Raw genomic sequence first — 15,037 nt, forward strand, 5'->3', positions numbered from 1 at the left:
GTTTTATTCTGAAAGTCCAAACCGGAAGTCCGGTGTATATATTCTGTGTTGACAAAGATAGTGAGGCAGCAGGAGAGCGCTCAGACCGGACAGATCTTCAGAGAAGAGCACAGAGACCAGTCTCCTCCGTTATTCGGTACATCTCGTCGGTATATGTTCTGATGGGTTAATCTAACAGACAACAACCAGCTGATTATAAAGCGTGACAATCAACGGAAGAACTTTGACATGGAATGACACGATTCCTCCCGAGTGGACCTTTAACATCTTGTGACACTTCGCCTGTTGTTCTGGAACAGTGTATCCCGTCTGATGTGCACCTGTTACGGCTGCTCTCTGCCCTGCACACCGCCTCACCACGGAGCGTCATAAACAGCCAGTAAGCGCTTCATCTTTATTTACCGCTGCAGAAGTTGGAAAGGTTTTTGACAACTTGGGCAAGACACTTCACCCCAAATTGCTCCTGTGGGGATTGTCCACAGTACTGAATGTATTTAAGTCGCTTTGGATAAAAGCGTCTATGTGACATGTAATGTAACTTAAAGTTGCATCATCTGTCGAGCTGTCAGAAAAAAGTGTGATTGAACTTATCGGTACATATCTACTTTGAAATTACTTTGTCAACATTTACTCTCTTTTTTACAACAGATGTAAAGTATTGACCCCTGCGCCTTCGAGCCTTTCGCGTTATATTTATGATTTGAGACATGTCCGGACAAGTCCCATTCATAAACGTTAATGGGAAGAAAAAAAATCCTAAATCAGAGTTAAAGTTAACGATATTGATAGGCTATTTAAATAAATGTGTTTAGCCCCAGAACCAGAAAACTGTCAGAAACTGGTTAATTTATCAAACGAATAATGCATTTATGATTGAATTTATTCAAACTTAAAGCATGGTGCCCCGTGGTTCTGTAATTCGACATCTTTACGCATTTTCCGATTTATTTCCTTGCGTTTTTTAAATAACCCTAATTAAACGGGATTTTAAATGGCACATTTACATTAATGTCACTCGAGGATTTATGCTAACTTTTTTCTCGATATTATCCTTCCTATCATCAGTTTATTGCCAAAGCGGAGAGAAATCTCCGCGTGGCTCGCCTTTATGTGAGATTGTGTGTACCTATGATGTGTACGCGTGCGCGCTTCCTCGTGCTCGATCGGCGCGGATCAGATCTGTTTACAAACAAGTCTCGTGTCCTAGCGGCCGGTACGATCATTTATAATGTAGGTTGCTGGGTCAAACTTGTGGAGAAAGACTAGATGTGTGTATGTGTGCTTTTCTGGTGCTTTTTGTATGCTATATGTTATCCTATTATATATTAAATCAAATTCAATGTTTTTTTTATTGATCGTATAATATATACTTTAATTTGGATCAATAAAGTATATCTTGTCTTATCAGATAGACAGTATATATCCTGAGGGGTCACAAACAAGACTTGCACATGTTTTCTTAATTCTTTGTACATTGATTTCTCAGGGCCACTGTTTTTTGTGTTTGTTTAAATTCAATTTGTTGTTTTTTAGATGACTATGTTTATACATTTTGATTTGATGCTTCAGTTAATGTTGTCTTGCTTTGTTTGACGTATGTGCATGTCTGTGTGATTTAGGCTACTGAGATGGCCCGTGCAGAGACCATGGAGAGCGCCGGGGAGACAGGAGGAGAACCAGGAGACGGCCCCCTGCCTCGCCACAGCTCCTGCCGGATGGAGCTGCCCCGCCCCTTCTACAACTGGCCCGGCATGCTCACCACCACCACCATCACCACCGGCTCTGTGACTGGCCCCGGGGCCTTACACCTCCACCAGAACCACCACCACCTGCACCCTTTGCAGGCCCTCTATATGTCATACCCGGTGCCTTACCCTCACCCAGAGGGCCAGGACGAGCCCCAGACTCACCAGCAGTTACCTTGGCCATCGTCATCATCAACGCCTCCCTCACCTCTCTGCCATCGGAGGGAAGAGAGGGCCAGTGTCTTCTCAGGAGAGCAGTCAGGTAAGACAGTCCTATTCAGCGCTTTGAGCACCAGGAAAAGCGCTTTATAAATGTAATGTATTATTATTATTCACATTTAATCAAAGATATCCAGCGTGGTTTAGGTTATTTGGGAGATACAAAGTGTTATATCTCTTTAGTAATAGGATGTGAGTTGCAGCATGGTGTTGTTAAAACCATGTGGGTTAGCTCTCCCTGTGCTTGTAACACCAGGCACATCATTTATGATTTAGAACAGTTACCTCGGAGAGAAACTCACAAACACACAGATATGTTTGGCCTCGACTAAAGGTGGAAACAGATCTGTATTTTTTATTGTTGGACTACATTCAGGGAGAAGAAGCAAACCACCCATAACAACAATGAGAAATGGGACAATACATACACATGCATACATTTATGTTATTAATGGCAGATACTTAGAAATATGTCATTTTCAACATCTGCTTAAAAAAAACGTATTTTCACCAAAGGTTATTATATATATGTAATATATATTATATTACATATTGAGCACTAGCTGTGAAAATAATAATGTTGCATTGGCTTCATTGATGTCACAGACAAAACAAAATGAGAAGCTTTCCCATTAAAAATATAATAATATGTTTGTTTAACCACGATGGTGTAGTCTGTGTGTGACCTGTTTAACTACTTACTGATGCCCTGTGGTGGAATGTGACTACGTTAAAACATTGATTCACAGCCAATTACTGCTGCAGGATAAGCATTAGATCAGAGTGGATGCAGGTTCTGACCAAGAGTCACGACTCAGCTCTCCTCACAGCATAGCTTGCCTTCCTGACCTCCTCCCTCAATATACACAGAAGTTGTCAGCTGGCAGGAGAGTATCAGTTCAGTCTGTGCTGTGTCTCCATGACAGGAGGCTGTTTGGGCAGTGTTGATGGGGGACAGGTGGAGGGATGAAGAGGATGTGTGTTACCCACTGTCGCAGGAATAAACATGTGACGTTTTTGGCCTTGTAGCCAACAGTCCACTGAGCTGCTGCTGCTGCCTCAGGAGCTCTTACTGGTTTGTTCATGAGACAATGTCTGTCTGTCTGGAGTTCACGAGGGGTGAGAAGAGGGAAACTTACTCTGACAATGGTGGGCGGTAACACAGAAAACACGTGACATTTGACCTTTTATAGTATATTATTTTTTACATTTTAAAAACTCAGGTGAAAATCAGGTGTTGGCATTCACAGGATACAGGAAACACAGGTTAACATTAGACACCGTGTCTTTTTGTTGTGACAGATAGAGGGGTAAACAGATACATTGCCCCACCCCCTTCCTCTCTCAGCTGCAGGTCAGCTGTGCATGCTGGGCATGTTCAGACATGTCCTGTGCAGTCTGAAGGAACCAATGTGCTGTATTTCCTGCTGCTCTGAGATCAGCCTGGCAGCACACAGTCAGTCTGTAGTCTGCCCACAAGAGCTTCTATTGGCCTCTCAGTCAGGTTTTAAGCTTAGTTTAAATTGTCAGAGTTACAGTTAGTTAATCAGGCTTATCAGTCAGGCTACGAATCAAACAGTTAGTCATTTAATGAGGGAGACACTTTGTTATCCAGTCAGTAAATAGGGAATTCATCAGTTAGATACTCAGCAACCTAGTGAATTAATTAGTCAGACACTTTCAGTTATTCACTAATCAGGCACTCAATAATTAAAATAAAAAAATCAATGTCATTTTATCCAGATCATCTGTCCGGTTGGTAAACAGTCATGATGTACGTTTTTTGTCGATTTGTAAGTGAATTTGTTGTATTGTGTGCACAGAAGTGGGAAAGGTACTCAGATCTTGTACTTGAGTAAAAGTAGAAGTACCATAGTGAAGGAATACTCTGTTGCAACTAGAAGTCCTGTATTCAAAATGTTCCTCAATTAAACGTAGAAAAGTGTTGGCATCAAAATATAGTTAAAGTAGCGACAGTAAAAGTAGTGATTGTGAAGATTGGTCCATTTCAGAATAATATATACAGGACTGTCTCAGAAAATTAGAATATTGTGATAAAGTTCTTTATTTTCTGTAATGCAATTAAAAAAACAAAAATGTCATACATTCTGGATTCATTACAAATCAACTGAAATATTGCAAGCCTTTTATTATTTTAATATTGCTGATTATGGCATACAGCTTAAGAAAACTCAAAAATCCTATCTCAAAAAATTAGAATAGTTCCTCAGACCAAGTAAAAAAAAAAGATTTATAACAGCAAAACACAATCAAACATTTGAAAATGTCCATTAATGCACTCAGTACTTGGTTGGGAATCCTTTTGCACGGATTACTGCATCAATGCGGCGTGGCATGGAGGCAATCAGCCTGTGGCATTGCTGAGGTGTTATGGATGCCCAGGATGCTTCAATAGCGGCCTTTAGCTCATTAGCATTGTTGGGTCTGGTGTCTTTCAGCTTCTTCTTCACAATACCCCACATATTCTCTATGGGGTTCAGGTCAGGGGAATTTGCAGGCCAATCGAGGACAGTAATGCCATGGTCAGTACACCAGTTACTGGTGGTTTTGGCACTGTGGGCAGGTGCCAGATCATGCTGGAAAATGAATTCCTCATCTCCATAGAGCTTTTCAGCAGACGGAAGCATGTAGTGCTCTAAAATCTCTTGGTACACAGCTGCATTTACTCTGGGCTTGATGAAACACAGTGGACCATCACCAGTAGCTGACATGGCTCCCCAAACCATCGCTGACTGTGGGAACTTCACACTGGATTTCAAGCAACTTGGATTTTGCTCCTCTCCAGCCTTTCTCCAGACTCTGGCGCCTTGACTTCCAAATAAAATACAAAACTTGCTTTCGTCTGAAAAGAGGACTTTGGACCACTGTGCAACTGTCCAGTGCTTCTTTTCCTTAGCCCAAGTCAGACGCCTCTTCCGTTGTCTTGAGTTCAGAAGTGGCTTGACCATGGGAATACGGCTATTGTAGCCCATTTCCCGGACACGTCTGTGAACAGTGACTTTTGATACCTGGACTCCAGCTTCAATCCACTGTCTTTGAAGCTCCCCCAAATTCTGAAAGCGACTCTTCTTCACAATGCTGTTAAGGCTGCGGTCATCTCTCTTGGTTGTGCAGCGTTTCCTGCCACATGTCCCCCTTCCAACAGACTTTTTGTGGATGTGCTTTGAAACTGCAATCTGTGAACAGCTTGCTCTTTGAGAAATGTCTTTTTGTGTCTTACCCTCCTGATGGAGGGTGTCAATGACGGTCCTCTGGACAGCAGTCAGATCAGCAGTCTTCCCCATACTTGTGATTTAGTTTACTGAACCAAGCTGAGTGTTTTTCAAGGCTCAGGAAACCCTTGCAGGTGTTTCGAGTTAATTACACGATTCAAGTGATTCGTTGAACACCCTACTAGTATACTTTTTCATGATATTCTAATATTTAGAGATAGGATATTTGAGTTTTCTTAAGCTGTATGCCATAATCAGCAATATTAAAATAATAAAAGGCTTGCAATATTTCAGTTGATTTGTAATGAATCCAGAATGTATGACATTTTTGTTTTTTTAATTGCATTACAGAAAATAAAGAACTTTATCACAATATTCTAATTTTCTGAGACAGTCCTGTAGGATATGTTTTATAATGATTGATCATGAAAGTATTCTCAAAGCTGGTAAAGGTGCAGCTAGTTTGAATGACTTTGTATACTGCAGGGTAGCTTGTGAATTTACTCCAGGTGGAACTAAAGTCTGATTTAACACTTGGTTATATTTCACATCATTCATCCACATCTGTGAAGTAACTAAAGAGATTAAAATAATGTATTGGAGTAAAAGTACACAATGTAGCTCTGAATTGTAGTGGAGTAGAAGTAGAAGGTAGCAAAAAATGGAACAACTCAAGTAGCTCAAAATTGTACTGAATAAAATACTATTTTAAATATATATTTTAAAATGGTTATAGCGCTTAAAAGGTTTGGAAACTAATGTCCTTGCAGGATTCTTGCTGTTCTATATCATCATAGTTGACGGCACTTATGGTAAGAGACTTTGGATCTAAGCATCAGCTAAATTAATTAGCTGAATAAAAAAAGGAATTATTTGTTAATGTATTTATTATTTGTTTGATTAGTCAGAGGATTTGTCGGTTTGTTATTTAATGACAACATCTCTCAGCCGTAAGCTTTTATCTGCTTTAGTCTGTTTTTATTTGTAATGCCACCCCTTCACCCGGCAACCGAGTCCCCCCCAGTCTCCTACATCCCATATTTATCTGCTCTCAGGATCTCTGTCACCTTGTCACTCTGTCAGCCTATCAAACAGACCGGTTCACCAACAGCCCCACCCCCTTACCTCCCTCCAGCCTATCCAGCTCAGACCTCCACTGCCGGCCAATCGCATAGAGACATCTCCAAGAGTGCTGTCTTCAAGTTACCTTGGCAACAAGCCAGTGTTTCCCGTTTGTTATTTTTCCTCCGCTCTCTCTTTCCTCCCTCTCCGCCTCCATCTCTCCCTCTCTCTAGTCACCTGCCTCTTTTAAGGATCAGTTGTAATCCTCCTAGCAAAGTAGATGCTGTGGTTGCCAGGGGTGCCTGTTTCTGTGGCAACAAAGAGTTGTGGTTGATGGAGACCCTCTGCTCCGTGACAGAGACAGGGGTCCATTCACAGGAAAGCTGTTTTCAAAGTCAGAAACAAGTGTTCAAAGGTTATCTAATCGTCTATTAAAAACGACACGCTGCCAGAGACAAGGATGTTTCATGTAGTATGATAAATCCTTTTCATATGTTGGATGGATATTCAAATAAGCAAGAAACATAACAAGAACATAAAAAAATAACTAATTCAATTTAGCAACTAATTTTGTAAATGTGTTATGTGAAATATGTTAAAAGAAATGATAAGATACAGAAAAAGAGAAATAATTAATTCATTGTATATAATGCTTACACAAAATAAGATTTATTTGAATAAAGCAGAACATTAAGCATGAAAAAAAAAAAATGATCAAGTAGGTTACCATTAAAGATTTGAGACAATTTCCTTTCTTTTCATAAAATCCTAAAACCTCTAATAGCTTTAGGCCTTTTTGTCACGCTAAAGCAACCAGACAGAAGGGACAGGTATCTGTAGGAACAACAACACTATATCTCTGTAAACACACACACACACACACACACACACACACACACACACACACACACACACACACACACACACACACACACACACACACACACACACACACACACACGCACACACACACACACACACACACACACACACACACACACACACACACACACACACACACACACACACACACACACACACACACCTCTCCATACCAGACTTATTAAGCAGATTAAGAGATTACTCTCCCAAGTTCCATGAAGAGGAAACAGACCCATCAGGCTCCTTAGCAAATATGTGTTGCCACAAATCTAACTAATGTAACTGAACAACCCAACTGGAATAAAAAAAAAAAAGTTTTATGTTGAATGTTGTTTAAAAACTCCCTCTTCTATTTTCTATCAAGTATGCTACACTTTGAGAGTAACTTATTTGATTGTATGCAAAAGGTGAACATAATGTTTGAACCTTACTCATCTCTTCATATTCATTGTAAACATTCATACTGATCGGTAATGGCCTGGAAGTGAAGTTTTCTGGGAGGTGTGTGTATGAAGTTGTGTGTGTTCTTGTTAGGTCTTTGTTGGTCTGCTGCATGGTCTGCCCCCCCCCCCACCCCCCCACACACTTGAAGTGTCTCTATTATTGCTAAGGAGGCGGTTACTGTGTGGATACTTGTCGACAATCAATTAGGCATAACCAGAGGCTGTGGCAATAAAGCACTTGTGTCTTTTCAAACTTTAACTGTTTTTATCAAAAGAGAGACGAAGAGTAAGAGCATATGGAAAAAAGATTTCAAATTATTAAACAATTATGGAGAATTGCATGTTATTTTCTGAATTAATTTAGTATTTTTCTTCTGCAGACTCGCTCAGAGAGGAGCCCCACGAGACCTCCAGCAGGCAGGGGCCTCTTCCAGACCTGCTGCCACAGAACGAGCAGCTCTCCTGGGCTTCCCCTCGTCACAGAGCCCCCGGAGGAGAGGCAGCGCAGGTGCAGGTCATCAGGAGTGTGGCCCACCAGCTGAGGGCCATCGGAGATGAGATCAACGCCACAGTCCTCCACAGAGTGGTAAGAGGAGGGGCGGGGCTTCAGTGTAATATACAGTGTGTTTAGCTATAATAGGTTAGGTAGGTTTTGTTTATAGTAAACAAAGTAATGTGGACATTTACAGTGACCTAAATAACATGTTTTAAAAAATCCTGTTAGAAAATTAGTCCAATCCAGCTTCATTATCACAATGTTAGAAACACCTAACAGTCAGTTTCATTATTATGAAGGGATTCTACAAAGGTTTTATCGTCATATGCAAAATAGCTACAGTGTGATTATTGGCAATTAAAAACTGTCCCATTACTTCTCCAACCGTGCAACATAAAATATACCTTAGACATAATCAGCAAAAAATGTGCAAGTGGCACAAAGAAATGCAGGAATAACAGTTTGCAAAAATGAAACAATGAACAGTGAAAAAAAATACGGCTTATTGCTTTCCCTCCATCTGAGTGCTGCAGTCTGATGTGTGTATAGTGTTACAGTGTCTCACACAAACACACAATTATCTTGTGTGTGTGTGTGTGTGTGTGTGTGTGTGTGTGTGTGTGTGTGTGTGTGTGTGTGTGTGTGTGTGTGTGTGTGTGTGTGTGTGTGTGTGTGTGTGTGTGTGTGTGTGTGTGTGTGTGTGTGTGTGTGTGTGTGTGTGTGTGTGTGTGTGTGTGTGTGTGTGTGTGTGTGTGTGTGTGTGTGTGTGTGTGTGTGTGTGTGTGTGTGTGTGTGTGTGTCTTTGACAGATCAATACTCGCGTGTGAGATTTAATCGATGATATCTGAGCCAGTTTAATCTCTTTTCACTTTTTACTGTGGACCTTTTTACAAATGTCCGTCCTAAAGTCTTTCCACCTCTCTCTCCTACTTCCTCTTTTTCTACGCAGTAATACGTTATATAAATGTGTACTTTTTAGAAACTTCATTGCAGACAGTCCTCTTTCAGATTCATGTTCCCTCCCTTATGTTTTTTTTACAGTTTCCTTCCTCATCATTCTTGCTTTAATCTTTATAACTCTATATGAATTGAAGTATGTCCTAAACACCTGAAAACAACACAAACACATTTCACATGCAAACGATACTCCCAGATGAAATCACAGTATGTTTTTACACCGCTGTCTGTCTGTTTCCTTGTATTGTTATGTCTTTAACTCCCTCCCCCCTCCCTCCCCTGTAGTCTAGATCGCGTGAGGAGTTGGCAGCAACTCTCCACTTCCTCCCCCCCCCCCCCCCCCCCACACACACACACACACACTCACACTCACACTCACACTCACACACACACTTCCCCAGTCCCCACTGCTCTCTCTCTCCCTCGCCGTCCCGCCTCATGCACATAAACAAAGATGACGTCACCTAGTTTCGACTCACACTCGGACACGGATGGCACACAAATACGCACACGCACGCACACACACTTTATAAGGGTGCAGCAGCTCCTGTTGCAGCGTGTGATGCAGTTGGTCCCCTCATGGAACTGCCTGTTCGCTCTCTCCAGGAAGACAGACAGAAATTGTTTTGTTTACCACCGAGTCAAGCCAAAAGCACAGTCTACTGTATAGCAGTTAGAAACAAAAGTAGGAGGCAAGGAGGGAGATTGTGAAGGAGGGAGGGTTAACCACAGGCACGTGAGGTTCAGACCGTTCAGAGTAGCATCTTTAACTCACACACTTGTTTATCCTCTCGTTCAAGTGGCGAAGTGTTTCATTATTCCATTTCATTATTGCAGCATGGAGTCTCTTTTTCTGTTCTATATCCTTCTACTGTTCACAAAAATAAGAATATGTGTCCTCCGTCTTCTCAAGAAATCAAACAATCAGCTTCTAGGATTTGCTCCTTTCCACCCAGGTAGTCAATATGGTCCAACTTCAATTATTTGGCTCACTTGCGTTCAAAATGCTGAAGCAGCTGTAAATTATCCCCGAAGTACCTCAAGAGCAAACTCATTTAAATACAGGTTCCAACCCTTAATCTGTGTCCAAATTAAATGAATTTTCTGGCATAGCTGCTGCCTCGCATGCCAACAGAACAAAGGGAACACCATTGACTTGCATGAAGTTACAATCATGTGATAAAGTCAAGTGCAGTTTGTATGGCGGGTCATTAAATGCACATTTTTTAGCATCTTGGCCCGCCTTAAAAATGTCAGATATTGAATGATCCAACTGTTTTATTATCTCAGCCAGGGGAAAGTTTGGTGAAGTGTGTGTTGATCTCTCTCTGTCCGCCGTTAATCTCTCATGCAACAGTCTTATATATTTTTGTGGCCATTTTTGACAGTATGCTCAAGGACTTGTCCTGGTTGCAGAGATTCACAATTTGGATAAAATATATATTTTATTGACTGCTTTAAAGCGTCATTAATCTTTCTCAAATGTTCTCAATTGCTTCCTTAACGAAATAAATGTCCAAATATCAGCAAAAAACGAACCTCACATTGTTTGTTTGTTAATTTTTATGGCTTACTGACATTGAGAGAAAAGTTATGTCCTATTTTGGACTACACATTAATTCCATACCTTGTATGTTATCATCCACTTAAGTTCATTTTGTGCCTTGTGTTTTGAACTCTTTGGTGCCAAAAGACCTGTCACGATAATTAATTTTGTTGGACGATACATTTTCCTGGAAATTATTGAGATAAACGATAATATTGTCGGCACTGTTGTAAGACCATTTTAGACCACTGACATAATGATAATATATAATAATAGTTCAAGTACATACTTTCAAACATAACTTTATATTGAACATTCAACATTGCAAATGAAATAATATTAAAATATATAAATGATATATAATAATTAAAACAAATTAATTAAATGATAATAAATTAATTAAATCACACACAACCAAAACAATAAATTAAATAGACTCAGGCTGGAAAACAGAGCTCTCTCTCTCTCTCTCTCTCTCTCTCTCACTCTCTCTCTCTCTCTCGCTCTATCCATCTATCTATCTATCTATCTATCTATCTATCTATCTATCTATCTATCTATCTATCTATAAATAAATATGAGCACACATTGTCTCACAAGCAAAGAACCCTCCTTAAAACAACACTCAAGTGTACAGTCCACTGTCCATACAAAGACCCAGATGCCTCAACAGGCCATATCCAAATCTGTTTTTCAAAGTTTTCGAGCAAGGAACACCAACATGTTTGCATTGTCGGGCAAATGCATCTTTGATTGTAAACTGTCGGGAAGGTGGGGGCTCTCCATCTCCAGCTGCCGTGTTTGCTCCCAGCTGGGAAAACGGAATGGGGTGGTTGTGTTTTAGGTGTAGTTTAAAATGCGTGGTATTGCCTGCTTTTGTCGCTACCTTTTTTAAACAAATGCGCAGTGGCATTTTTATAAAAGTGGTGTGGCACAAACAACATAGTCTATATATAAGCTTCTGCAGTGAGGTTCATGGCTGGTGAGGCACTGGCACTGACTCTTCAGGTTTACAAATATTATATTTGGACCTAAATCAAAATATAATATTATTTTCAAAAGCTTTTTTTGTCTGATGCTTCGATTAATTGTAATGCCCAAAAAAGTAATTTTATCATTTAAATATTGAATTGTTCTCTCTTAGTAAGATCCCATTTTCAATAAAATTGCGGTCTTACCTTGACTTGAAGATGAAGTCCATTTGCCTATCCTTCTGGACAAACATCTCTATTACTTTTTTGTAAAAGTCCTCCTTATCTTCTTGTAGTTTCAAAAGTCTATCATAAATCTAATCGATAGATTTATGATTTGAAAATTATAAAAGTAGGGTAGAAGTGTGGATATTATCCGGCTGAACAAAACGTGCATTTATCTAATCGGTACAATCATGTCCCACCTGCCCCTAATGACCAATCGCCACTGCAAATGCGACACACCGCCCGGCTCATTCAAGTCCGTATTCGCCTCGTTGATTTGGCTTGAATCCAAAATACTGCCACACCGGAGAATCGAGATGTGTAGTTAGGTTTTGTAACCAATTCCATTTCACTTTAAATTCCCCGCGAGGAAGTCACATGTTGTCTCCCGCTTGTCGCTATATCATTAATTTGGCTGCTGCAAGTGCACGAGGCTGACCTGGCTGTGTGTCAGCCCCGCCCCTCACAGCGCGCCTGGCAGCCACAGCGCTCCTAGCGAAAATGCTGGTCACATCCATAGACTGTATATGTCACATCCTTATGTAAACGGCAATTTAACGAGCTCAGAAAAGTTATCGAGTCCATTTGTATTTATCGTACGATAAGTCAATTTACCGATTATCGCGACAGGCCTAGGTGACATCTTGACTGAATATTCTGGACTAACGTCTCTTTGTATGTTTCTCTGTCGCAGGGTGCCGTCCCGCTCTGGCAGGACTGGAGAGACGTCTGCCGAGGATTCTTCAACTTCCTCACTCAGACTCTCAGCACTCTGTACAGGATCGCATAGGAGAGTGGTTACCATGGCGACTTTATGCATCCAGGAGTGTGGCTAAGGAATGGAACAAGTCCGACTGGTTGCTGCACTGTTTTAATCCCGGAGGATTTATGTGACCCGAAATCAGGACCTTTTTTTGGGGAAGAAAGGGAGGGATGTGAGAGCGCCCCCTGTGACTGAGCTCTGAGTCAGGGTGCTGTGGAGCTGTCTGTCTATCAGTCTGCTGGAACAGACTGCAGCTGACGGACCGCCTGCCGTTTTCATTCCTGTATATTTTGTCGAATCCACTGGCTGTCTCTTCCGGGGCTCATCTCTTCCATCAGTGTGTGTGTGTGTGTGTGTGTGTGCACATGGCAAAGGTCATTGGTTCAAACAAATAGGTTGAACTACAGATATTTCAAACTGGCCTTTTTGTTTTATACCCCAGATGAGTTTATAGGTCAGCTGTTTTGGAAGTGAAGTTCTTCATGGGTCACTGCAGCGTTTTCATTTAGCTTTAATATCAGTGACCATTTACTGGAGGATGTGTTCTTATTTCCAAAATGGATGAAATCCCTCCAATTTGTTCCCTTTTGTATACGTACAAAGATACAGAACTGACCTGTGTCTGACGTGAGTGTTACTGTCTTTATTTTGTATTATTATAAACTGGACGCTGAGTTTGCATCGCAAGGACAAATGTTGGATGTTATTCCACAGAGTGAAGCTCTCTCCCAATCAGAGACCTCTTCCTCTCAATACACCACGTGCCTTCTGCTCAGTGACTCCTGCAACCAGTCTCTGAAAACCAGGGCTATCACACACAAACACAAACACACACACACACAAACACACACAAACACACACACACACACACACACACACACACAAACACACACACACACACACACACACACACACACACACACACACACACACACACACACACACACACACACACACACACAGCAGTTTAAGTTAGCCAGTGTCATTTGCATCACATTTAAATGCTAAGGCCTCAGCATGGTTTGAGGTCATTTGAGGTCATTTAAGGACAGACTTCTCTGTTCATCCTGCCGGTGTTAGAGTAAAGTGTCTAAAGATGCAATCTGTAAATATTCTTTTGGAAGGTTAATCGTTTTTTTATGGACTTTGAAAGTGCTTATGAAAGCGAGAGAGTTCACAGTTATGTTTGTATTTCTGAGTGGCCGTTGGCATCAGCAGAGCGAAATTAAATCCAGTGGATTTGAAATGGTATTCCAAGATTTAAAGAAAAATATATGATTTGGACCTTTTGATTGTTAAAAAGTATTTGATGATGTTTTGTAAAATGACCCCTTCAGTTACGCGATTACTTTCCATGTACTTTGGGAGAAGATGTGTATTGCTCATATGAAGAGCATCATTTATTTTTGGATGTAGCCTGTATCTGTAGCGTGTTTTCTTTTGTTTGATTTTTATTTACGCAATACATTATTTATTTATTTTCTTACATTCCTGATCAAAACTATGATTTAAGCTGTATTTGAGTTGTAACTGTTAAAACACAGATTGAGAGCTAAAGCTGTTAAAAACACACCCAAAGTAGATCCATCATTTTGAAAAAGCAGAAGAAATTAATCATTTCGAATGCTGTCAGCTTTATGAATTGGTACTTGCCACAAAAAGTAAACGGCTCATTCAAATAAAACGGTATTCTGTTTTTAAGCAATGGTCCTATTATTATTATTATTATTATTATTATTATTATTATTATTAGCAATACTTTTGTCGGTAAAGCACAAAGGGTTTATTACTGGATGGCACATGTTTCTCCACACTTTCCATGTGTATATCAGAGGAAATGGAAAGCACGAGAAATCTTCCTCTATACTAAAGTGTTGCTGTCATATATAAACACCACTACGGTGTAGTTATGTAATGTATGAAAAACTCAGGTTCACATTAGAGAACTTTAAAAGATTGAACGAGGAAGTCTGTCTGTCTGTTTCACTGTGCAGCTCTCACCTGGCCTTAGCTTCACTGTTTTGTATATTTGTTGCAGAAGAACCTTGTTTGGATCATTTCTGAAGGCCTTGATGTATAAAGAAGACCTGATGGAACCTGCAGAGACCCAGCTGCAGTCAGCTGTTTGATGCCCGTGTTCATGTTCTTGGTTCTGTTAGAACTCACATGCAGTGTGTTTTTGCTGTTTTTCAACTTTTTTATATTGTAAACTTTCTACATGATTTTGTACTTTGTTTCTTTTTCATACAATAAAGATAAGGATAAATATATTCACTTGTTTGAGGTTTTATGTCTAACATTATATGAAGTAGAAGAAGTGTGCTCTGTATAAACGGAAAAATACACAGTAACTTTTTTTTAATAAGAGCTAATAGTTTGTTTTTATAAAATAATTAGTAACAATAAAAATTAAATATTTTGGATTTTTCTGTTGTTGTTTTACCATAAATCCTGTATCAAACCCATAGTTAGTGTGTGAATACTTGAAAATACAA

The 15,037-nt window shown here is 40.2% G+C and overlaps 1 protein-coding gene across 1 annotated transcript; it reads left to right on the plus strand.

The window, feature by feature from the left end:
- The first annotated feature begins 58 nt into the window (after positions 1-58).
- bbc3 (BCL2 binding component 3) lies at positions 59-14,812 on the plus strand. The gene is made up of 4 exons (XM_079678261.1): positions 59-379; positions 1,620-2,007; positions 7,965-8,170; positions 12,474-14,812. Exons 2-4 carry the CDS (start codon positions 1,629-1,631, stop codon positions 12,567-12,569), a joined length of 681 nt encoding a protein of 226 aa, XP_079534387.1. The 5' UTR covers positions 59-379; positions 1,620-1,628; the 3' UTR covers positions 12,570-14,812.
- The last annotated feature ends 225 nt before the right edge of the window (positions 14,813-15,037 follow it).

Source organism: Notothenia rossii, assembly GCF_949606895.1.
Source record: "Notothenia rossii genome assembly, chromosome: 4".
NCBI classification, from domain to species: Eukaryota; Metazoa; Chordata; class Actinopteri; order Perciformes; family Nototheniidae; genus Notothenia; species Notothenia rossii.

Coding starts and splice junctions, on each gene's coding strand:
- bbc3 (XM_079678261.1), top strand. CDS start 1,629: ATGGCCCGTGCAGAGACCATGGAGAGCGCCGGGGAGACAGGAGGAGAA. Junction 2,008..7,964: donor CTTCTCAGGAGAGCAGTCAG/GTAAGACAGTCC, acceptor TTTCTTCTGCAG/ACTCGCTCAGAGAGGAGCCC. Junction 8,171..12,473: donor CCACAGTCCTCCACAGAGTG/GTAAGAGGAGGG, acceptor TCTCTGTCGCAG/GGTGCCGTCCCGCTCTGGCA.